This window comes from Macrobrachium rosenbergii, chromosome 55 (assembly GCF_040412425.1).
Source record: "Macrobrachium rosenbergii isolate ZJJX-2024 chromosome 55, ASM4041242v1, whole genome shotgun sequence".
NCBI classification, from domain to species: domain Eukaryota; kingdom Metazoa; phylum Arthropoda; class Malacostraca; order Decapoda; family Palaemonidae; genus Macrobrachium; species Macrobrachium rosenbergii.
The window spans coordinates 58864730-58889484 of record NC_089795.1 but is presented as its reverse complement, the minus strand read 5'-3'; the positions used below and the strand labels follow the sequence as shown (position 1 = coordinate 58889484).

Sequence of the window (24755 nt, the reverse complement as noted above, 5' to 3'; positions counted from 1 at the left end):
GATGAAAGTGGGACTTCCGCAGAGATACAGTAAAGCTTTGGCCGTTCTAATGGTTTTTCATCCAGCAGAAGCAAGAAACTTTGTTTCCGTTTGGAACATCGTTGGTAAAGTAGGTTTGTTATCTAACTTGACTTTCAGTTAGTCTAAACTGAAATGGGTTTATGTTACTGACTTTGGCGTTTATTCGATTTTTGTCATACATTAAAAATATGAATTTATCTGGTGAAATCAACTATCTGCCACGCTAGTTGCATATGAAAACAGCCAAACACTTGAATACACTGGCAAGCGAAAATGAACTACATTTGAACAATTGCTCTGCCAAAAATCGTTAGTTTTCCTGATCTGCTGTTTAGTTTATATATAACCTCTTGTTTTTGTTATATTCTTCTGTGAGATCACAACATAGGATGTTTAAGTAATCTACATCATGTCAGGTCTGCTCAGCTCAAGGAACGTAAGTATAACAGCATCGATTGGCAAGAATCGATAGTATCACATTTTTCTGTCTGGCAAGGTTGCGTTCTAAAAACATTTCCAATGCCGGAATACCAAGAATACTGTTATTTGCTTTCCTTGAATACCTGAGTTTAGACACAATATCTCTCTGAATCATAGCTTAGATATAAGCTAAGTTCAGTCAGAGAGATTATTTTCCGTTCAAATCCAATGATTTGGAGACTGAAGTCACTGATCAGAAAACCTTTGAGTTTTACCAACTTGCATCAGGGTTTTTCTTCTTTTGGGAATCTTTTATCGATGGCACAGTCGTTGGTATTTTCGTGAGTTTACTAATAAAACAATACTTTGTATTTTATATATGTGGTTTACATGTACGACCTTGTTTTTAAATTTAGAACCGGCCGCAGATAACTTAACTGGAGCAGCTCTGATACTTCTTTGAGGGTGATTGGAATATTTCTTATGAATTACGGAATACTAAAGAGGAAATTAAGTAAAGAAAAACAAGTATGAGATGAACCCCTAGCTTATTTTATTAGCTTTGGCACCTGAAATGAGACAGGCTGAAATGTATGTTGTACTCCACACTAAGATATAAAAGAGAGAGAGAGAGAGAGAGAGAGAGAGAGAGAAGGATAATTCTATTTAGGTTTTCGACGGCAAGAAAAGATAATGAAGAATGTTGTATAATTATCAGACCACCCGGGATTCGGGTGAAAGGGGCTGGCTTCTGTTTGCTAGACTTTTCAGCGATCTTTTTAACTACTCGTTGTGTCTACTGAAGAAAAGGTTGACGCTACAGGGGTGTTATGTTTTTACATAAGTAGACAGATAGACAGATTTGTCGCATAATATTTTTTTTTTCGTATTTTCTTTAACTTTCTAGATAGATTCTCTGTGTGAAAACCTAACATTCCTGAAGGAAAGATATGTAGAAAGTTCTCTGAAAATGCAGTACTTGATGCCACATAAACTACAGTGGAACTGAAATGCAACACTCCAGCATTTACTGATCACATGAGGTAATTGTTGATAGTTTTTCAGCTTTGGCCCATCCTTTCATCTATCCTAACCCTTTTGCGCTTTTTTTTTATGTATCTCCACATTGCTCACCATTGGAACTTATTTTACGTTTCTTACGATACGGAAATGATTCAGCACAAATGCTCCAGCCTATTGTCATTATTGCATATTCAGTATCTGTGCTTCACTTGCATAAATGAGATGTGGCTCAAAAATACTTCCAAGCATTCTTACAATTGCTTCCATAAAAACTCCAAGTCTCTTCCTAAGTTTTTGCACACCCTGTTACCTACCTTATCTTTAATCCCAAAGCATTATACCAATCAGCCATTTCCATTTTCTGCTGTCCATGTTGATGTTCATTTCTCCATCTTTCTGGTTTGAACAGGAAGAAAAGAAAGGTTGAAGTGTTGAGATTAATTATTTCCGTAATATATGTGGCATAAGGAGTGGTAAAACGTTTAATCTAGGAGGAAAGTGTTTTAAGATAGAGAACGAAAGCAATTTTTTCTTGTGAAAACTTGTGCATCAATCTGCATGTTAGGATAGTGAAGAAGAAAACCTTGAAAGTGTCAGGTAAATAGACTTGAAAACGGGTGGAATTGGAAATCCTTATTTTCCAGAATAAGAGAGTGCTATCAAGTTAGAGGTCTGTAGAGATTGTTCGACATTGCTAATATAGTATTGGGAGATAATCCTGAATTCAGCAAATAAAGCAGTGAGTTTTGTCTGATATTTTGCTCTGTAGGTGAGGTACAGATTTTGGTGAAAAACAAAGAAATCATAAGTAAGAAATATTACGTTTTTTTTAATACAGGCTACAAGTGTAATATACTAAGGAAACAAAGCAGTAACTCATGAATACAAAGACCTGGCTTGGTGACCAAGTTATGGGAAAGATATTGAGTGCTAGATTACGACTGCCTTTCAGATACAGTAACTAACTATATGTAAAATTGGGATAGTGATGACTACAATTACTGGAAGAGGAAGATGCATGTAGAATTTATAGTGCCTTCAGCGTTGATTGTCCTGCCTGGTTGTAATACCCTGTGGTGGCAGGACTGTACATGATATCAAGCCAAAAAGCCTGAAATTTCAGAAAAAAAAAATAACCATGTTTCTGAATATGAGAGATCAGACAGGTAAATTAAATGATAATTGAATTTGTAACCAAACACATGAAAAAATATGTACAGAAATTAAATAAATTACCTAATTAAATAGAAAAATAATCAACAAGTATGTTAATAAAATATGATGATACTATTCACATACTAGACCACAACACCACTTACAGATCCAGGACTCTGATTACAGTATACCCATTATATTATCTAATTGAGTGCATGAATAAAAGGAAGATTCTATATATATATATATATATATATATATATATATATATATATATATATATATATATATATATATATACACACATTATATATATATATATATATATATATATATGGTTGTGTTGTATGATGTTTATTGTGTATATCCCATAGTTCTAGAAATATCCAACACTAATAGGGACCAAAATACAGAAGGCTCACTTTCAGACATAAGTATCAAAGTTAATAACAATATTTTCAGATAAAATGTATGATAAAAAAAAGGCACTTTAATTTTGATATACCAGGATTTCCAGCATTTTTCTTACAAATACTGACTAACATGGCTTTTTCAGTGTTCTGGTCACAGTTCAGTAGTTTTGCTAATCTTTGTATGGAAGGCAGAGTCTTTACATTCAACTGTCAACTTTTAAATATTAAATTTATTGTTAATAAACACTTCTCTGTTCAAGTTGAATTTGATAGAGAACTTCAACTTTGACTAGCTTCTAATTAATTTTTATTTGATTAGTCATCTGAGTGTTATATTGTAAATCATTCATATATATATATATATATATATATATATATATATACATGTTACTGCTCTATATATATATATATATATATGTATGTGTGTGTGTGTGTATACACATACATATAAACAAAGATTAGCAAAGCTACTGAACTGTGACCAGAACACTCAAAAAGCCATACTAGTCAGTATTTGTAAGAAAAACGCTGGAAATCCTGGTATTTCAAAATTAAAGTGCCTTTTTTATCATACATTTTATCTGAAAATATTGTTATTAACTTTGATATTTATATCTGAAAGTGAGCCTTTTGTATTTTGGTCCCTATTAGTGTTGGATATTTCTAGAACTATGGGATATACACAAACATTATGCAATACAACCATGTTGTTTAGAGACATTAAATCATCAATACATCTAAAAGTGCAATTATATTTTAACCTGCCCTGTGTATGGTTAAGAGTTTGTTTTCGTAGGAATATAACAGTAGATTATTTATATTAAAATATAATTAGCACCCCCATGGATACATATTGTTTGTTGATATATCTCATCATTCGATTTAATAAAATTATACCTGATACAAAACCTAAAATATTAACACAGTTGATTTTGCTAAAAGCGGTCATTTTATAGTTATCGTATATTTCCAACTGTAAATCAAGATATTCATTTATAAAGCCACAAAGCACCTGATCAGATTTTCATGTCTCATTGTTGTATAAGGCGTACAGGTATCAGAGGTTAGCCAGTATAAAGTTATCAGGACCTTCAAGATCAATATTCATGTTAGAAGATTCAATGAACTACTATTATTTCTAATAATCCAAATATGCCCAGATTCATCATCTGTTTTATTGTAAATTTAATATAAAATTTAGCCCTGGAACGTTCGATCATGTTGGCCTATGTAAATAAGGCATTCACCCCATCGCAACAGGCCCAAAGACGTTATTCCTCCATAGGATCCAATTGGGTTCACACCAGTAATTGCGGCCGCTAACAACAGGAGAAAAATGACTGGGCTTGTTGAATGGGGTGATTAGTTCCTTTCACGTAGACAGGCTTGACTAAACATTTATGTCCTTAAACTGGAATCCAATTTTAATGACATTTCGACCCCATAGTGCAGTGGTTAGTGGCCTTTAACACCAACATGAGAGCATCAAAAAGGTATAACCCGTATAACTTAGTAGTTAGCAGTCTCGTTTCATTAGCGTAGAACCCGAGTTCGGTCCAACGGGGCTACGTCTTTGGGGCTGTATTCCGAAAAATCCATTGGGTCTCTTTTAATCTAAGCCACCCCTCAAGCCAACAAACACCCAATGGATTTTATAGGGAAAAAAAAATTTTTTCCCCAGAGGAAAAACGGTGAGACAAGGCCGATAGCCAATACTCATACGGATCCTTCTGAAAAAGCCATTGAACATGTTAACTTAATCAGGTGTTCTAGTGTGGTGATTATAGGTCAATTTATGTAGCAGTTTGACTCTAAATTTTTTCATAATAGTATATGTTATATATATATATATATATATATATATATATATATATATATATATATATATATATATATATATATATATATATATATATATATATATATATAGTAATCAGGTGTCTTTATTGTTATGTTTGTACGAAACACGCCTGCTCACTAGGTATATCTGACAAACTGTAGAAGTTTATTGTGTCCCTCACATGCTACGAGAGTTTTGGAAACTGAATGCATATTGCATGTGTCTTAATACATTGCTTTAATTGCTCATGCAAGTGGTAGCCAAGGTAAAGGTAATTATTATGTTGCATTTTGAACGCCTTTTGCAGCGATAATAACTGAAATCACAGAATTGTAAAAGGCTGTTCATAGACGTTAACATTTGTGAAACCAATGTGGTTCCGTTCAACGTTTATGGTTCAGATGCTCCACTAATGAAATGCTTGAATATTTTCCTGATGAATTTGTCCCTTTTTTATATCATAAACACACCCTTTTGTTTTTTTAAACGGTAATCGTTTCTCTTGATAGATGTCTAATTATGGGAAGTACTTTCTGAATCGTGTTTACTAACATGCATGTGATATTAATTTAGGTAATTAATTATTGAGGGATCTTGGCTTTCCATCTATGCTCAGAACATTAAAGATATCTACAACACCATAAGGATAGATCTGGAGTGTCAAAAACTATTACATATGTTCTGTGAAAGCTTTGGTGGCCTAGGCTTTACAATAAAGATCAATGTAGAGAAGTATTTATCCTTTCTGTCATGTATTCATGCAAGAATATAAAATGCAGATCCTAACTTCAGCCTCCTGCAAGCACGCCAGTGTTATAAGACACCGGAATCCTAAAGAAGGATGCAGTAATCTTTATGAAATTGTTCTCATTTTGGACTCTGTAAGCAGGATATGTACTCACTGCAGTAGCTGGAAACCTTTTGACAAAGAACAAGAAATGCCCAATAGCTTCTAAATTTACGATGAAATTAGAGACAAGTGGACTTTGTATCCAGACCACAGCTATTGTGAACCAGCAAAAAACAAATTTAATCTACCATGAGATGGTATATAGAACGATTTTGATGAATAAGGAAAGGCAGTAGAAGGTTGCTTCTTTTGGCTCCTCAAGAATCTTAGTAACGATCATTGGCTGTCATGAATGGATATCATGCATGAGAAAACAGTATTGGCCCCTACAAGTAGATGGAACTCTGGTTACAAATTATTTTAGATAAATTTAAATACTAAGCATGAAATTAGAAATCCTTCAAACACACCTATATTGGTTCTAGAGAAGGTTTTTCCAATTTTCCTACAAAAAAAAAAAGAAAACTCGATGCGCTGCTGAAGGTAACAGTTTGTCAGATACAAAATTCACTGATCTGTACTTTCAGCCAATTAGTATTTGTTCATTGCATATATGCTACATAGTTATTTTATGAAACAGCTATGTAGTTTTGCGCAAGGTTAATTGGATTTACTTTTTTGTGTTTTTGTTTAATTTTTGAGTTTGCAACACAGGTAAAATTGTACCTACATAAAATACATACGATTAACGTTTTGTTGAAATTCAAATAAGTTTTGAAACGTCAGTTGACATTATTAAAAATGGAAAATTTGTAGGAATGCTATTGCAGAATAATGAAAAGATTAAGCATATTGCTGAAACTGTCTTTTTGGGGAAATGTAAGTTGCAATCCCACGCAGTGAAATTTGTTGCAAGCATCCATCTTTAGAGACATTAGGAGTTGAGCTATTTCTAGGTGCCCGTAACATTATCAATAGTGGCTAAAAAGCTCATGCAAGTAACAGAAGACAGTGATGTTACTCTGAAATTTTAAATTACATTAACAAGTCTGGTTACTCTCCTGACACGGCATTTCCGACCTTCAAGGCTTCACCATATTGATCTTGTCATCTGCAATGAGCAGCCATCAAAAGAAAGTCAGGGATTTCATTGGATTCTACGTAGCCCATTCGGGTTCCTTTCTATGGCCGATAGATATTATTCTGGAGTCGATCCTTTCATTTATGATGGCGAAATTAAAGAACGGAAATTCCCTTATATTTGCATTAACTATCTTCTCCCTCATATCATTTTTTATATTACTAATTTTTGCCTTTTTTATGTCTTTCTTTATTATTTCGAATATTTTATAGGTAAATAGAAGAAATATAAAGTAAGAAGGCAAATTCGAAAACAAAGAGGCATAGATCGAACTTCAAATATTTACAAAGTGAAAAATCTCGAATAATAATTTTTACTCAAATTTAGTAATCATATTCAGCTTAGGTCTCTAACCAACAATAAAATTCCCAACACTTGTCTTCTAAAATTGTCAGAGTACATGTTGTATGCTATCCGCGTCTATGACCAAAGTCAATGCTACTCCAGTTTACATCTCTCTCTCTCTCTCTCTTCTCTCTCTCTCTCTCTCTCTCTCTCTCTCTCTCTCTCTCTCTCTCTCTCTCTCTCTCAAGATAAAATGGTACTCTGCAGTTTTATCCTTCAATATCCTGAATTCGTCCATAAGGAGGTTTTCTTTATTTATCAAATATCCTGATCAGTTTGGAAGACCATCTCAAATATCCTGCTGGGAGTGTAGGGTCCGACGATGGGTCAACTCCTTGGCCCTTTCATAGCCTGAAGGGAGGATCTGTCGTGAGAAAACGAAAGTGGAGAAGGAGGGAGAAGAGACAGGATATGATTCTCTGATATCTCTCAATTTTGTTTTTCAAAGTCTTTGAAAAGGCAAGGCAAATGATACGGCCCAGTGAGCAATAATCATTGTTTTGCTAGGACTTGGTGCGGTTTTTTCTATAATCTCCCTAAGCAGTTCCACAAAGAGAATTTTTTCATTTGATACAATTTAAAAGGATATTTTCCTCTGTCCATACAAGATTTGCTAATTATATAAATTCTTTTCACTAAAAGTATTAACAGTAACGTTGCAATTTCTGAAAAATCAGGTTTTGTTTGGCTATAATAAAGTTACCTCGACCTCATTGTATCATTTTTTTAAAGAAGTTAACAAATCACTTTTTAGACACTTCTCCCAAAAATATCACCATTGTGTTAATGTAATGAAAAGTAATTTTTCCTGAATTGTTTGTGGTATATGTATATTATGCTTTAGCCGATCTGCGAAATTTTATTAAGTATCGATGGATATATTGAATCCCTATATGAAATTTCTTGAAACCGAAGTACTAATATTGTGAGATAGTTGCGCACTTAGTAAACGTGGATGGTAATACTAGAAAAATAATATACAACTTTCGATGTAGTCAAAGAACAGAAAGTATTTTCTTATTAGACACAAATTTGGAAGGAAATACTTAGCGGCTTGTCTTACTTAAGACCTGGCTCACTACTGTGCTCTCTCTCTCTCTCTCTCTCTCTCTCTCTCTCTCTCTCTCTCTCTCTCTCTCTCTCTCTCTCTCTCTCTCTCTCTCTCTCTTACGGCCTCTAGGAAAAAGATGTTGGTCAGTTTTGTGTGAAATTTCCATTGAAGATCTCTCATTGACTAAGGTGGAATTGCTTCATTTTACCAAGTGGTTGCAATCAGGAACCAAATCCACTCACAAATGTTTATGAAGCCTTTAAGAAAGATTAATCTTGTTCCAGTGGTTAATGTATTACGCCCTTTTTTATGACCCCGACTTTTTCTGATTTCGTATTTCGTTTTTCATTGAGGATTTGCAGAGTATATATGCTACGGAATTCTTAAAGTATTATCGAAAGAATGGTCGTTAAAACCGTTCTGTATTTTAGATAATTGACGTTAATACTTCACTGATCTAGGTACAAAATTACGGAAGCTTAATTGAAGATTGGCTATGAATAAGTGACTGTAGAGTGCAGTTTTATTTAGGATAGGGGATAGGAACCTTTGTTAGCGTTGCGGGAGTGGTTTCACAATCAAAGTTTCAGAGTAGGACAAGAAGAATTAATTTTGAAGTATTACGGACAGACAAAGAGAAGTGAATTTCAAAATAATATGGACATCATGATCACTCCCCAATAAGCTTTTAACGACGTAAGGATTGCCAAGCACATGAATAAGAACGAAGATTGGCTGGTATTTAGGAGGTTTAATTGTTTATAATAGGAAAATTTTTTAGATTTCCTCACGATTTTGAATTGAAAGCATGTATATATACAATCGAGTTAATATGATACTAAGGAAAAAATTGCTCACTGTTAACCTTTTCTTTTTAAAGAACAACGGAAGAAAAAATCTCTCATTGTATAACCAGAAGATTTATGGTTCCATATTTGCGGAAACATTAGGTGATTAGATTTTTGATGAATGTACCTCATCCCTCTCTCGGCGTCTTTATAGAAAGATTTCTCTTTCACTGGGGATCCTGTTACTTTTTTATGGACGATAAACTTTTTATTTTCTAACAGCTGTTGTCACTCATATGGTTAAGTCCTAGAGAAAAAGCAAGAGGAAAAATGAAGCAAAATAAAATTAAATTTTTCAAGAATAAAGCTTGAACTGCAATAAAAAAGTCTTTAAATATTATATCTTATGTGAATAAAATGTAACACCAAAGAAGACCCAATTTTGAAACCAGTGGGAATCTGATGAAAGGAAGGAATACAGAGAGAGAGAGAGAGAGAGAGAGAGAGAGAGAAGGCAGATGGACTGAGGGGTGATGGAAAACCCTGAGTACGGTAACACGATCGTAAAAAGAAACGTCGAAAAAGTCAAAGAAAATCTCCAGAAAAAGTTTGGATGAGAAGGAAGGGGAGACATGAGTCAAGAAGGAGAGTCTGTGAATAGTGTGAGAGAGGGGACTGGAGAGAAGGGTGGGTGGGACGGGGGCTGTTGGGGAGATGAAAAGAGAGAGAGGGAAGGGAAGGGTGAAGCATCGTCAAATATTCAGGTAAGCATACTTAGTCTGGTTTACCCTAACATGGCCCAACCTTGGATTCCTCAATAAGAAGCATCTGTAAAGGAGATGTTTCCACCACCACCAAAGGCTACAACACCCCTTTCTGGCCGGCCTCCCCTCCCGGTCCCTCCCCCCGTCCCCGGACCTCTACCCCGCCCTCATCAGTGATAATTATCTCTCCTTCTCTTCCCGTTTCTTTGGAGCTAGACGACAACCAGAATTCGGTATACGACTTTACCGAGTCTCGTCTTTTTTTCTTAATTTTTTCTCGGGCAAAAATGTTAATGTTATTTCTTAAAAACTGTAAGTGAGTCTGATTGTTTTTGAGATGCATTTTGCTTTACATTTTTTTTTCAAAATCAAGTTGGCAGTTCATTAAAACTACAGTGGTCTTCCAGTGTAGTTTTAAGATTTTAAAGCAGCAGTGACAGTTTAGATGTCGAGTTTAGACAGGGAAATCAAAGATTATTACAGAAAGAGATCTCGGTAAAACTCGTCGATCGGAGTTCGACGACAAGAAAACGTATATTCTGAATAATAACAAGAATTCCTTTCATTATTATTTTTCCTATAGAATCATGAAATAAATTCGTGTATCATTTGGAATAAACGCTTGTATTTCATTATCGCATAGGAAAATATCGCCATTTCTATCCTTTTTTTTTACAGTTACGATCCTAAAACTATAATTTCTGATATTTGAGTCGAGGATAAATTGCTTATGGGTATCTGCAAGGATTTCCGATATGAAATGCCTGAAAGTCTGTTATGACTTGTGGCTTCCCTGACTTGATTATTCTAAAGATCAAGCCAGAAGCCCGTTGCCTTGCGATCGCTGCTGAGCAGTAGATTGCATCTTCATCATCCCGAGCTGCTGTTTCATGAAGTTAGATAAAATTTATAGAAAATGTAATTGGATTGGTAATAATGGTTAAGGCAATCATTTAGCTAATAAGGGAACCTGGTGCCGAAAACCAGGAGAGAGAGATATGAGCCTGATTTGATAAAGCCCATAGTACTTCTGTTGACTTGAACTGTTAATTAGCGTGTTCTATAGTCAGTCAGTTGTAGTAGGTTATTATCAAAGCAGCTGGCAATTGTCATCTCAACGACACTGGAGGAACATCTGAAAAGTAACACACATACATATATATATATATATATATATATATATATATATATATATATATATATATATATATATATATATATAATGTATCTGAGTGTGTGTACCCGTGAGTGGGTATGTGTGTACGAATGTTTTACCTCTTCATGAACATTTATGAAACCACAATAGATTAGCGGAAGTAAAGGATGCTACTCTTTTCTCAATAGATTGAATAAAAATTCCACGCGAAACGAGTGGAACCTTCCCATATATATGGATTTCATTTTTTTTATTTGCAACTTTAGTTCATGATAACCTGGAGTGATAAATTTAATATGCTGATAAAAAAGAAGCATAAAAAAGCCAGTATCTGAATATTGCACTTTCTACTTCATTGCATAAATTTCTCAGTATCTTTCATATCTATTCACTTATCTTACTTCTCACTTGGAAATTTCTCTTTCGTTATTATGCAGGTGAGATTCCAAACTATCTTATCAAGCTAGACCAAGAGTTATTTGCATGATAGCCTTGGCACAGATTTTCTATAATATATATGAAAATTCACCTTTCCAGTAGATCATTTTCAGAAATTGTATAAAGTTTTCAGATATTAGGTGAAGTATATTTTTCATACTCATTCTTAGATGTATAGGCAGGCCCATTTTTATAATTATTGTATTTTCTTCTCGCATTTTATTTTGTATGCTGATGAAGAGAAGCCAGTATCTGAATATTATACGGAAAATTGAAAATAAACCTCATGCAAGCAGATCATACAAGCGAAAACTGTTTTGTATCACGACACTGGCTGAAACAAGAAGTTCAGGGGAAATATAAATAAGCGATGCTCTTTCTCAGAAAGTAGATTAAGAAAACAGCGGAGGACTTGTAAAGACTTAATTAAATCCTTCATGGTAAATACTGGTTCCTTCCGCCCTGACCTAACCACGAGCCCCACCGGCAAAATGTTTGCATTTCATGTAACTAAACTTAAAGGCGAACAGGTGAGCCGGACGAAGGACCGCCGGCTGAATTACTGATGATGCGCCGTTAGGCCAAGTGATGCTGCAGATTTGGATTGGATTAGGATTTTATTGTTTGTAGTCGTTCTTTCAATGCAGGTTTTTGCATCGTGAAATGCTCTCGGTAAATGAACGAGCAATAAATCGAGGTTGTCTTATTTGTATACAAATACACATATGTCTGAAATATATATACATATATATATATATATATATATATATATATATATATATATATATATATATATATATAGCATATGTATATATACATATATATATGTATATATATACACATATATATTTATATATGTGTTTGTATGTGTATATGATACAAAGCAGATAGTTAACAAGATTTTATTATATCCCACGCGCTATAATGCTGCATTCTACATTCTAAATCTTTACACCATACCACTAAAGGACATAAGGAAGCATTCGGTACAAAATCATATTCACACAAATGTACAATTAAAAATTAAATAGTCAAAGAAGTGGCTAAAAGGTGCTTGAAATTACCCGATATAAAAAATGATTGCAGAGTATCTACATTTCACTTCAGCCTCATGACATGCTTTTCAAGTTTTTCATGGACGATAAATGTCACATTAAGTTACTGGCGAAGTAGTTTTGGTTAAATGATGAAACACCTTTAGTGCGTTTGATATTTTAAGGATATTAGACTCTCTGAAATAGAATTTGGCACCTACAGCCAAATATATTGATTGAGTACTCCTAATCTTCTTTTTCTTCTTCTCAGCTTAATCCCTAGTCGGGGTCATTGTTTTTAATGAGCCTCCTCCAGCTGTTTCTTTCTTGAACGGCTCATTTCATAATTGGATTTGACAGATATTTGACGGGCGGATGCCCTTCCTGACTCCAACCTTGCCCTATTCATCCTGGCTTGGGACGGGCGCTGAGTTAGCTTAGCTTGCCCCCCCCCCCTCCCTCCCTCCCAGCGGCCAGGTTGACTGTATGCTGATACAAGTATTGAAATAAAGTCTGAAGTTCAGTGACAACCTAGATAGAATAGAACATGGTTCTATAATTATCTACATGCTTGGAATTAAGGATATCATTCTTCCAAAACCCGGACTAATAATCAACTTGTGTTAATTATACTAAGAGAAAAAAGAGCAATTTCAATAAATTCGTTCAGCATATCGCAAAGGAAATCAATTTTCTGCATTTTGTAATGAAATCATAACAGTGATACTAAAATCAGTTGTAAAAGATAATACAGCTTCTTTTCTGGTGGAGTAATTTAAAATTTTCTGTCTGATGATCTGCAGGGGTCGAGAACGGTGAATTGCCCAAGTGGGAGAAAAATGAACATTTATGAACAAAGTGTGTATGGTACGAGGAGACATCTATCAAACAGCTTTTGCTAGTTTACTTCTCATTTTAAAAAAGTGTTTTTTTTTTTTTTTATGGCAAGTGATTTAATGTTAGTTTATCAAAAACGAAGCGGCGTCGTGATCCCAATACCTTGAATTAAAAAATTTTGAAAGCAATTCTTTAGCTCTGATGTCCATTTTCCTTACTTACTTTGTGTGCTGTTCATAAATTATAGTGTCTTGCATTTTTTTCTCAATAATAGTGAAAACAGTAACTATTTTCATTTAAATTTTTGCTTAAAATATCAGATTTTTTCTTTAAAAAATTGGTTTGCCTTGTTTATTTTGAAGTATGCAGTAATTTCATTTTACGAAATACATTTTTGGGCAGTACCAGAAAAAGTTCCCCGACCCCTGATCCATTCCCACTTGGTCATTGTGGTGACAGTTAACAAACCCCAAGGACGAAACAGAACTAAGCTATACTGTCCTAGAAGCCAGCAGACTTCTTTCGACGACGTTATCTCCCAGTACCTGTCTCATGAGGATCCTCTCACCAAATTTTCTCTTTATTTAGGCGGTATTGGAAATACATTACACGACTATTCTTTCTTTTTCCAGTTCACTGTTAATTATTAAAGGAAGGAAAATCCGGATGTGAGGAAAAAATGCAATACTGTGCCCGTTCCAGACAGCAGTATAAGTGTAACTAGCAACAGTCGGTACCTGTTCAGCCAGCTAATACGGTTACTGAGAAAGTTGATCAATAGTTCTTGAAATTTAGTATCCTAAATTGAGAACAGTACTTTTTTATACTTTAATGAACTGAATTTTATCAAGTATTTAGTAGTTATATTTTTCAATTTATAGCTTTTTCTATTTATTTCACATGTCGAATTTATTTGGAAGCCTGCAGGAAAAAAATATTCTTGAGTTTTACACGTGACAGTAAGCATGTATTGGATGCTCTGTGCGATAAAATGTGATGTCTGTGCCATATTTGTATCATCAGACACAACACTGACGAAGGGCAGAGTTTGCATTTGGTATCCCATTTCTAAGGAACCTTTTCATCTATTCATGAGGAAGATTTTATATAAAAAAAAGAAGGAATTCCAAGCATTCCAGTAAATAACCCCAAGGTTCTTCAGCGTGGGCGTGGCATCACTCCTCACGAAAATCAAAATAAACGTTGTATTGGATTTCTTCCTCTTGGGGCTGAAAGTGAAGAAAAATGCGATCGTATTAAGCTTCACACACACACACACACACACACACACACACACACACACACACACACACATATACACAGTGTATATATATACACATATATATATTAGATATATAATATATATATACAATATATATATACTGTAATTATATATATATATATATATATATATATATATATATATATATTTTATATATATATATATATATATATATATATATATATATATATATATATATATATACATATATATATACATACACAGTATATATGGACGTGTGTGTGTGTTTTGCTCATGCATGCGCATTTCCTCCCGCTTATCTTAGCCAGGCCTTGTAATTTATTAAAAAACAGTACATAGCGAAACCAGCCGTGAAAAGATTAAATTTTTGAAACTCATTCTACTTTCTCTTTATGCTTTCTTATTCAGATAGACATACAGACAGAGAATGTGGAAGCTTGAGGGTTATTAATTTAGACTCTTGTATCCAGTAGTATTTTGTTATTTTACCCGCATCGTTTCAGTGACTTATATTGTCATCCTTATTTATCGGATATGTTCTTCGAGATTATCAGAGAAAGAGAGAGAGTTGTTCTCTCTCTCTCTCTCTCTCTCTCTCTCTCTTCCCCTGAGGATGTATGGTGTGAGAATGTTGTTCACTCTCTTTCTCTCTCTCATTCAAGGTGAGAGACAATAAAATTTTTGCGTATGTCTGTCTCTCTTTCATAGATTCAAACGCATCCAAAGTTATCACTGAAAGAATAATAATTAGCAAACAAAGGTAAAATTGCTTAACCATAATTGACACACTTATGGTACACATAAATACCAATTGCACCTGAGTAGTGAATGAAGGTTTGATTGAAATTCCATAAATAAACAGATAAACTTTTCTTACCCTTTATTTAGTAAATATAAAAAGAGAACACCTGCAACAGCAAAGAATAGAAATGAAATCCATTTAAGATCAATTATATTTTTTCCAATTAGCAGAAGCAATGAAATTTGTGAGGAGCTGTGACAAAACGAGATGGGTTTTATTATCAGTTGTTTTCGTCTTTATGGAAGGTGAGGTCGACCTGATTGGCTTCAAACTTATATTTAGAAAATCCATGGATTAATGAAAGAAAATAGTGGAACCAGATTGAAATAAATAATCTTTACGTCTTGGAGTTTTTCTCTTCAGAGGTTATATACGTTAGATTCCATACAGAAAAAGATCATGGAGGAAAGGATAAATTTCCAGTCAATTTCTTTTAGATTTTAGTATTTTCTGTATGCCTTTCTTGCATTCAATTTCCAAATGTTCCTATAGATTGTGGGTTTCTATTTTTAAAATAACATCTCTACTTGCCTGAGGGACAGCTCCTAAGGATTTGATTTTATATTTTAACGTTTTTGCCGAATAAGCAAGAATGGCAGTTTAATGCAGTTGACTCTTCGTTTCTGAAGTTCCTGACAGTTTCAGTGGACATACGGATCCTAATGTGGTCCAATGTCAGTCACTAGTTAGTCAAAGGCAATGCCCAATAAAGGATCTAAGATACCAAATGAAGAATGGTTACATTTTGATGCAGAAGAAATGAGTCAAACTCATAAGTATAAAGTGAGGCACTATTTGACGAAAAGTATCAGATATACCTCCGACAACTCCTTCTATGTAGGAACAGTGCTCCATACAAAGTGACTAAGCCCAACATAAATTTGGAGGAACTGCTAAGAGATAAAGTAAATAGAATATCTTGGAAAGACAGTCAGGTTCTACCGGGAAGATTTACCCATATCCATCACCTTCCCTCCCAGACACTTACTGTAAGCAGCAGATTTGACTGTATGAATTCTAAACTTGTATAACTTTATTAAGATTTAGAAGTATTAGACGAAAACTAAGACAACAAATATTACTGGAAGCGCTGACCAAAGTCTTGTCTATTCTAATTCAAGGTATCATCTGGTTCTGTATTATTAGAATATAAACTGATGTCTAGGAAAGAGATATCAGGGAGGGCTCACAAAGAAAGGAAAACTATTTATAAAGACGAGAATCATCTGTCCATGAATGGGTAGGACATGAAATGGTCTGTAGAACAGTGATGAAGAACTAGCAAATCTCTAACGCACACGACATATGAGAAATGGAAAAGGACAGTTGAGGCCATCAACAACACCAGAGACGAAGGGGTCAGATGATAAAATTAGGATGATTGTCCTGAAAAGAGTGAAAACACAGTGTGGACTTTTGTTGAGGCGTCTTACTTCAAACCCCGTCAGAAGGATTTCTTTAAAGATCTTTAGAGAGTAGGTACAGTACATGTATTACATGTGATTACCGGCCGGTATTGCTTTATAGACCCCATTCGCCGGCCAAAGAAAAGGTTGATGGATTCCGAATGTTACTAATCAAGCACATTGACTCACGATGAATGAAAGTAATCAAATTTCAGGATGAGGCAGATAGAGTGGTTAGGTAAAGGGACATTTTCATCATGCAACCTGCAAAAAACTCGCAATGATTTAACAAGGGATGAATTACCGAACCGCAAAGTCTAAATAGTGGATATCACAGACGGAGAATTTGCCACAGTGCCAACAATTGAAAGGCAGGAGGAAAGGCAAATCCAGATACTTCTTGAGGTTAAATTCGGGCTAAATGAAGATGGTGGTTTATTTCCTACTTATAAAGTTCTAAACCATTTAGAATTAGTTTTGCAATAAGCCCTGTAACCTTAAAACTAATTCACTTCTGAAGAAACAAAGTTACTAATAAGTAACCTAAAGAGTTAGAGGGGTTTTGAGAAAATGAGAGATTTCCTCGTAATTCCACTTACACGATAATTATGATTTTTAACACTTTCAAGTCTAATAATTACTGAAGGTGGTAAATTTCTTTTTCATAAATTTTTTATTATAATATTTCTGCTAAATACTATGCCCTGTTGAAAGAAGCTATACATTTTATCATGTTGGTCATTAACAATAAAAAATCATCGGAAGGCTGCCTTAGTATGTTGCCATTCAACATCAATAAGTCGGATGGAATTTGAGAAAATGATTAACACTGTCTTCCCTTTGGTTTTCAGCTGATGCCATCCGGATTTTCGATGCCGCATCCGAGCTATTATGATCGGACGCCAAACACAGAGGTAAGAGCATTTTTCTGTCTTCCTTTTAGTGGTTATAATGGGATGTACGTGTGCAAGTGTACACTATATGCATCCGAGTATGAATATCAGTACATTCAGTTGGAAGAGAATGCTTTGTGTATCCGCTGATATGTGCGTGTGTTTGAGAATTGTAACTGGTGGCTATTTTTTTTTTTTTTTTTCATGGACATCACGCAATAAACTTTTTATTTGCCAGGCGACTAGTTAGGCTAGCCTAATGCTGTTAAGTGACCTCGGGATTGCATGAGAACTTTTATAATGAGTTGATGATTAGTATTAATTAGTCAGGCCTAGATGTTAATTTTTCCTTATTTTGGTTTATTCGTCGGTTTTTCGACTTTCCTAAATTGTTTATTTTTGCTGAAAGTTTATTCGAGAAGTCAAAGATAATTCTACCACTGGCCAACATCAGTTGACCTGAATTTAGCTAAAGGTGATTGATTTAAAAGGGAAGGATGGGTACTTTCGTCCTCGAGTTGCAAGAAACATGAACTGCGACTCTTCAAATATACATACATACAGATAGACAAACAGATATTTTATGTATATGCATGTATGTATATATATATATATATATATATATATATATATATATATATATATATATATATATATATATATATATATATATGTGTGTGTGTGTGTGTGTGTGTGTGAGAGAGAGAGAGAGAGAGAGAGAGAGAGAGAGAGGTTGTGTGTGTGTACTTGATAATTAGCAATGCAGATCCTTTTCCTCATGGCTTTCATTATTTACGTATGTAGCCTTTCCAAGAAACTTATACTTCTATACACACACACATACATACATTCATACACCAACACCCACGCGCACACAAATACACAAATGTATAAACTTTAGTGTCCACTGTCTAGAGCATGACATTGCCTTAGTAATATAAGTCCATTCCATTATCTCTTGATGACTGTCTATCATGTATTGTAACTCAGTACTGCACACCTTTTACTTTGAGGTCTTCAAACCCTTATTCTAGTTTACCTTAGTTGCATTAGTCCATTCGATCTATCCCACATAACGCATGTGCTTGCAAACCACTCGTACGCTACACTGCCCATACATACGTTAGTACCTCACTCTCAAATGTTTGTTTCCCAAGGCGAAATAAAAAAAGAAGACTTTTACTCACGTTACCCTAAAGAAACGTACCAGTTTCCACCAAATGCCCACTAGAAAAATATTGCGTGGTGAGATGTAGAGTGCTTTAACGACCACATGTTCTCGTATGGCTTGTACTCACGTCCATCTTCCGATTTATACAGGTTTTTTTATGAAATTTACATCTGCCACCATTTATTTGCTAAGTTTACAAGTCTTTCGTTCCATCATAAATAGATCCTCGGATTATAACCATATCCTTTTTCGCAATATAGAACTTCAGCAACATAGAGCATATGCCAAGAAACTGGCAGACAACTTCACCTTATTCTGTAAACAGCGGACCCTCGTTCACAACAAATGCTTTTCACAATGAAACTCGGTAGCTGTCTTTGCACTGATACCTGAAGACGTTCAGGTTCACCCTCTCCCGCTTCTAATTCATGGCCTCTCGCTTTGCAATCACTTCCCGTAAATTTTGTCTCCCCCTCGAAATTCCGTAGGTCATATTTTAGGCCTTTTTATTATTTCCTTAAATATTTTTATTAGCTCTTATGAAGGATTTGTTTGTGACATTAAACAGTCTCCTGGTTTGGTTATGTAGAGAAGCACTAAATTTTGTAACACAGTGGTAGTATAAAGGATCAATAGCCACTACACAATTATATTCCTGTGCAGATGAATTGCTAACGCCCTGGACTCAAACTTGCAAGCCGGGGATCGGTCCCAATGTGAGTCAGAAATTTATATATATATATATATATATATATATATATATATATATATATATATATATATATGTCTGTATGTATGTATAAGTGCATGTTTCTATGGAAAACTTTATGTTCAATGAACATTTATACGCTTAGATGCTAAAATGAATACGCGCAAATGGCAATCACAGACACACGGCTATGAACGTCTGAATGTCTATACTAGAGTAAACAGCTGGTCTGTCATTTGCCATGTGGCTTCCTCAAGGGACTGAGAGCTTACTTTGGTCTTTAGATTTAAAGAGGGCCAAAAGAAATCCCTAGATTCTGGTCATGGAGTTCATGTGATTCGTCTTGACCGTTTTAATCATGAGGCCTTTTGAACTCGACAGATGGGAGCTGATGGACCATTTATTAGCAATATGAAATTTAAATCTACTGTAGTAGGGTGCAAATAGTAGTTGTTTATGGCCACTGTTGTGACTGTAAGAGTGTAATCTCTGATGTTCTTCAGGACAGCGTTCCTGACTTACAATGTGTGGTTTTTCCTTGAAAACAACCATCTTACATAGACAGATGATGCACTGCTCCTGTCTCTAATTATTGGCCTTTGGTTACTCAATCCGTTAGCAGAGAACTACACATGGGGATGAAGGTAACCCTTATAAAACTCAAGTTATGACTTTGTAAGTCTAGGACATTTGATCCCATAAAGGATACAGCAAATCGGGAAAAGTTTATAATTCACTACTAATCATGCTTTAAAAGCTTTTCAATCCACTTCGCTATATTCATCATCTTTTTTTTCTAAGTAATTGGCCAATTCCCTAATCCCATAATGAACCTCCTGTGAATCTTGGCAATTCCAGAGAAGCTTGACATATCCTTGGCCATTTTTGGCTGTGGAAAGGCCTTGTCTGTAGTTTATTAAAAGAGGGTCTTATTCCATCAGATGAGTTGACATGGGCAAGAAATAATGTTTTTGTCACCTAAAAAAACAAGAGTTTTAGCTTAATTTTCATCTTATTTTTTGTTGAAACCTCTTTTACTTTGAGTAAAATTGGTCGCATGGTCATATTTGATTTTCCTGATTGGTTATTAATAAATAAGTGCACACATTCCATAAAACTGACATTGAAATAATAGAATTAGAACAGTAATCTAAATTTAGTAAACGCACGTTAAGACTTCATTCTGCATGCTTCATAGCATGGAAAGAGATAGCGCCAGGGAGGATTACCTGTAGATTGTTGTCCCAACAATTAACAGCATTGCAAACTGTCTTGGAGTTTACGCCAAGGGATCATCATTCTAAGTACTTTACGGGCCTGTTATGAGAAAGGCAAGCCCATGCTGGATTACAGTTAGATTATAATCTGACCCTAAAATGGTAATGGTGGTTTAAATGACCTACATAGTAATATTAGATAAACATGTAGATACACAGCGCTCTTAACACGGTAGGAATTTCTGGACACATTGCATTTTATGCAATGTGTGTTTTATGTACAGTACATAAAACACTGAATTATTAGTGGAGCTAATAGTGCTATCATCACTCTAAGAGATGAATCAGACATACCTAAACAAAGGGGAGATGATCATATTAATATGACGTAATTAGTGATGAATTCCATTTTTTCCTTTCAATATCAGGAATCTGGTGATAACCAAGCATGTGGTCAAGGGGAACAGAATTATTATTTCCCATGACCTTGACTAGCAACTCTCAGTAAGTCGGGGGAAATTTTTTATATTTACGTCCTATAGCAGCCCATATCCTACACAAAAAAGTGATCTATATGCACTCTTACCCATCTAAGTTGGAGAAGGCAGGTTTTATTTGCTTTTTCAATAAGCTTTTTCTTCCTTAATGAACTAATCTCCTTTTCCTCTTCATATTAAAGAAGTATAGAAGCTAATCAACACTATAGGTGGTTCATCTCTAGTTGTAATTACATCTCTGTATTTTGTTAATCACCAGAAGTTTTGATAAGCCACCGTTGCATCCTTTAGTGTGCCATTGGCACTGAACCATTACTGCTCCGACCAATTGACAGTTAGCAACAAACTCAAAGACTTCAAAGTCAGATACAAAAAGTCACAAAACACTGTCCATCTCTCGGTTAGGTTTACAAATACTGCTGTAACCTCACTTCTTCTATCTTCCTTCTCTTGGACGCTGAGAGCTCTAACCTTTGTTAGTATTTCTTCCTACATTTGTATTAACATTGACATTACTATTTCAACAGTTTCTTCAACTATAGTCATTAGTTGTCCTTAGTAAAACATCCCCACAGTAATATGATGGAAATCCCAGCAATTCCAGAAGGGTATGTATGTAAATTGGGCATATATATATTTATTCTGACTAACAACTGTTTTCCTTTGTCCATTTACTATATATAAAACGTTTCCAAGTTACTGTACCTGTTATTTTCTTCGAATTTCAAGTAACAAGGTGGTCTCAAGACCTTGTTTATGCTTGGGGTGATGAAAAATGTTTCCTTTGTCTCTAGAATGAGTATAGTTAATACATGGCCTCCCCCATTTCCTGCCTTGCTCACTGGACTATGCATGGGTTCATTAGCTGTTTACTCTCCTCTCACAAGGAGCGTGGTGACTCCTCTAGGGGTTACTATCAAATCTCTTTCACGAATGATTGGGACCTGTCTCTGTCTAGGTCGTGGTCTCTGGTATGGCTGCATTCTTTTAGCCTATGGAGCAGTAGAGGGATCTGCTGTGGGGACTGTACTATCTGTCTCCTCCCCTACCCCTACCACAATGGACTAATCATTGTCCTTGGATGGCTCTATGCACTGTCTTGTAAATTTCCAAATTCTCCTACTCTGAGCCACCACTGCTAGGGGTTGGCATATCTTTCCCCATCTCCTCTGATGGCTATCCTTTCTGCCGATAAGCACGTTCTGGGCAGAATATCCTTGATATTTAAGCTGAACTATTCATGGTAGTAGTTTTCTTACTCTACTATGCATTTCATCTTTCATCCCCTTTAGGATCCTCGCTCAATATATGCCGTCACTAATTCTACTGGTCTTATTGTGGGAATAGATATTTCCAACAATTTCTTCATCTGATCAGGAAGTAGGCGAAATTTCTCCGGTAGACAAGTTTCGAATTCAGGCCACCTTCTCTTTCCCTATTCATGCTGTTGTGCCCATTAGCTTTTGAGGAGTCAGCACTTGTTCTTATTATCTCTTCAGTTTATAGTAGCCTTCTCCACAATGAGTGAAACGCTTCTGTTGATATGAAACCTTCTCGTTGTTAAGCTTTGTCAAAATTGGGGACGCTCTTCAGGTGCAATTCGTAGAGGCTGGTAATTCAGTTTGAAATATGTGATTGTCTTGTCATTTCCGTGGTTCGCAACAGTATTTTCTCTTTTTTTTTTTCACCCACTTGTCGGAGAGTGATATCATCAAGTCTTATCATAGGAACTGCTCTTTCACTACTTCGATCATTTTGTCATTGTCTGTTGAAACAACCAATTTCTTCTCTTTTTTTTCACATACACGCGCACACACACACACACTCACATACGCAACTACTCACAGCGACACCAGATGATGCCCTCTTGATGCACATCACTAGGAAGAATAATAATTTATGTCTGTTCTTTACCTCAAATATTTTCGTCATAGTATAGAATTACTGACTCTTCGTGACTGCCCTGTTTTACAGTTACTGATTGAAATCCGCACCCCTCATACATTATTTTTTGGCAGTGTCCATATTCCATTGGCTTATTTAGTCGCGTTTAATTATCAAACACACGCATGTATACATCTCCATCTTCTAACGGTCAGACGCGGGATCTTCCTAAGTTTTTAGCAGATTTTTCATTCCCCAAGCGTTCACCACGCTTACTTTTCACTCAGTATATAATATGCATGTGCCATGCATATATATATATATATATATATATATATATATATATATATATATATATATATATATATATATATATATATATATATATATATATATATATATTAGATTAGAGAGAGAGATAATTATGTGTGTGGAGTTAGTTTGTGGACTCATGCTTGCTGAAACTGACATTTACTATGTAGTTTTATATTTAGATTGATGAGATTTTTAGGGTACTAGAACCCGTTTCATTTAAAATTAAGACATAATGAATTCTTTTCAAAAAGAACTTTGAAACCTTCTGACTGTAATTCGAATGATTTTTGTAAGTATTTCCGCCACCGAGAGAGAGAGAGAGAGAGAGAGAGAGAGAGAGAGAGAGAGAGAGAGAGAGAGAGAGAGAGAGAGATGCGTGAAAAGCTTTATTACCTTGAAAAACTGGTCTAGCTTGTAGTTTCCTAATTAACTGTTGTATTGCATTTCATACTAACAGAATCGCAAGTAGTGTTTCTGAATTTTTATGTGATGTTCTATTTTCTGATCCCTATGATAATGCTACGATCACCTTTTTCCTATTGATGTTTCATTTTCAGGAAAGATAAATTGATAATGCATTGTTAATTTCTTCCCTTATTTCCTGCTCCAAACATTTTTTTCCTCTTTGGATTTAGTTGGATAATATCTTCAAATGCTTCCCAATTTTTACGGTTCTTATTCCTCTGCATCTTCTTCATCACCGATAATGTGTACATTGGGCTTTGACTGACCTTAACTGTACTTGGTGGCGCTTTCCCTGAAACTGACCATCACCAACACCTCCACAACCCTCACAGTTCCTGCAAATGCGCCTTCCTAAGAAGCTGAGAGAGGGCAAGTCTGTGTGTCTGGGGCCTTCCCAAGTGGTGCCGCTGCAGCGTCTACAAAATTATCTATTCAAATTCAATGTAATACGCCATGAAGGCTTTCAGGCCTTTCGTTTTACCCACCAAATGAGACACCTATCAGCCCTGTCACCTCTGGGATTGTCACTTTTCCAATGACGCTTGATCTGTCCATCCGCACTGTAAGCAGAACGGTGGTGAAAACGATTGATGTAAATGAATTATTTACACACTGAAGAATGAAAAGAGGTACCAGAAAAGACCGTTAGTTTGATTAGGGAAATCAAGTATATACTGCATTTTCCCTTTCAGCAATAAAGGACTTTGTTCACTGTGATCAAAAGGGGTAATTAGATTCAGCGGAATAAATTTGAAGGTCATGAATGAAATACGAATAAACCAAAGTTTATATGCAGTCATGATGTTGCCTCTTTCAGATTTCACTTTAAACTCTTGATAGAAACGATTTTCAATGTCCATTGAAATTTAAAATGCAGATCGTTTCCATGTCCTTTGGTTTTAATCAAGATTTTGTA

The 24755-nt window shown here is 35.1% G+C and overlaps 1 protein-coding gene across 1 annotated transcript in view; it reads left to right on the top strand.

Moving 5' to 3' along the window:
* LOC136835299 (endothelin-converting enzyme 1-like) overlaps positions 1 to 24755 on the top strand; it is a 186718-nt gene that overhangs the window by 96810 nt on the left and 65153 nt on the right. The window contains exon 4 of the mRNA XM_067098615.1: positions 17540 to 17602. Coding sequence (XP_066954716.1) covers positions 17540 to 17602 — 63 coding nt within the window. The remainder of the gene's footprint in view (positions 1 to 17539; positions 17603 to 24755) is intronic.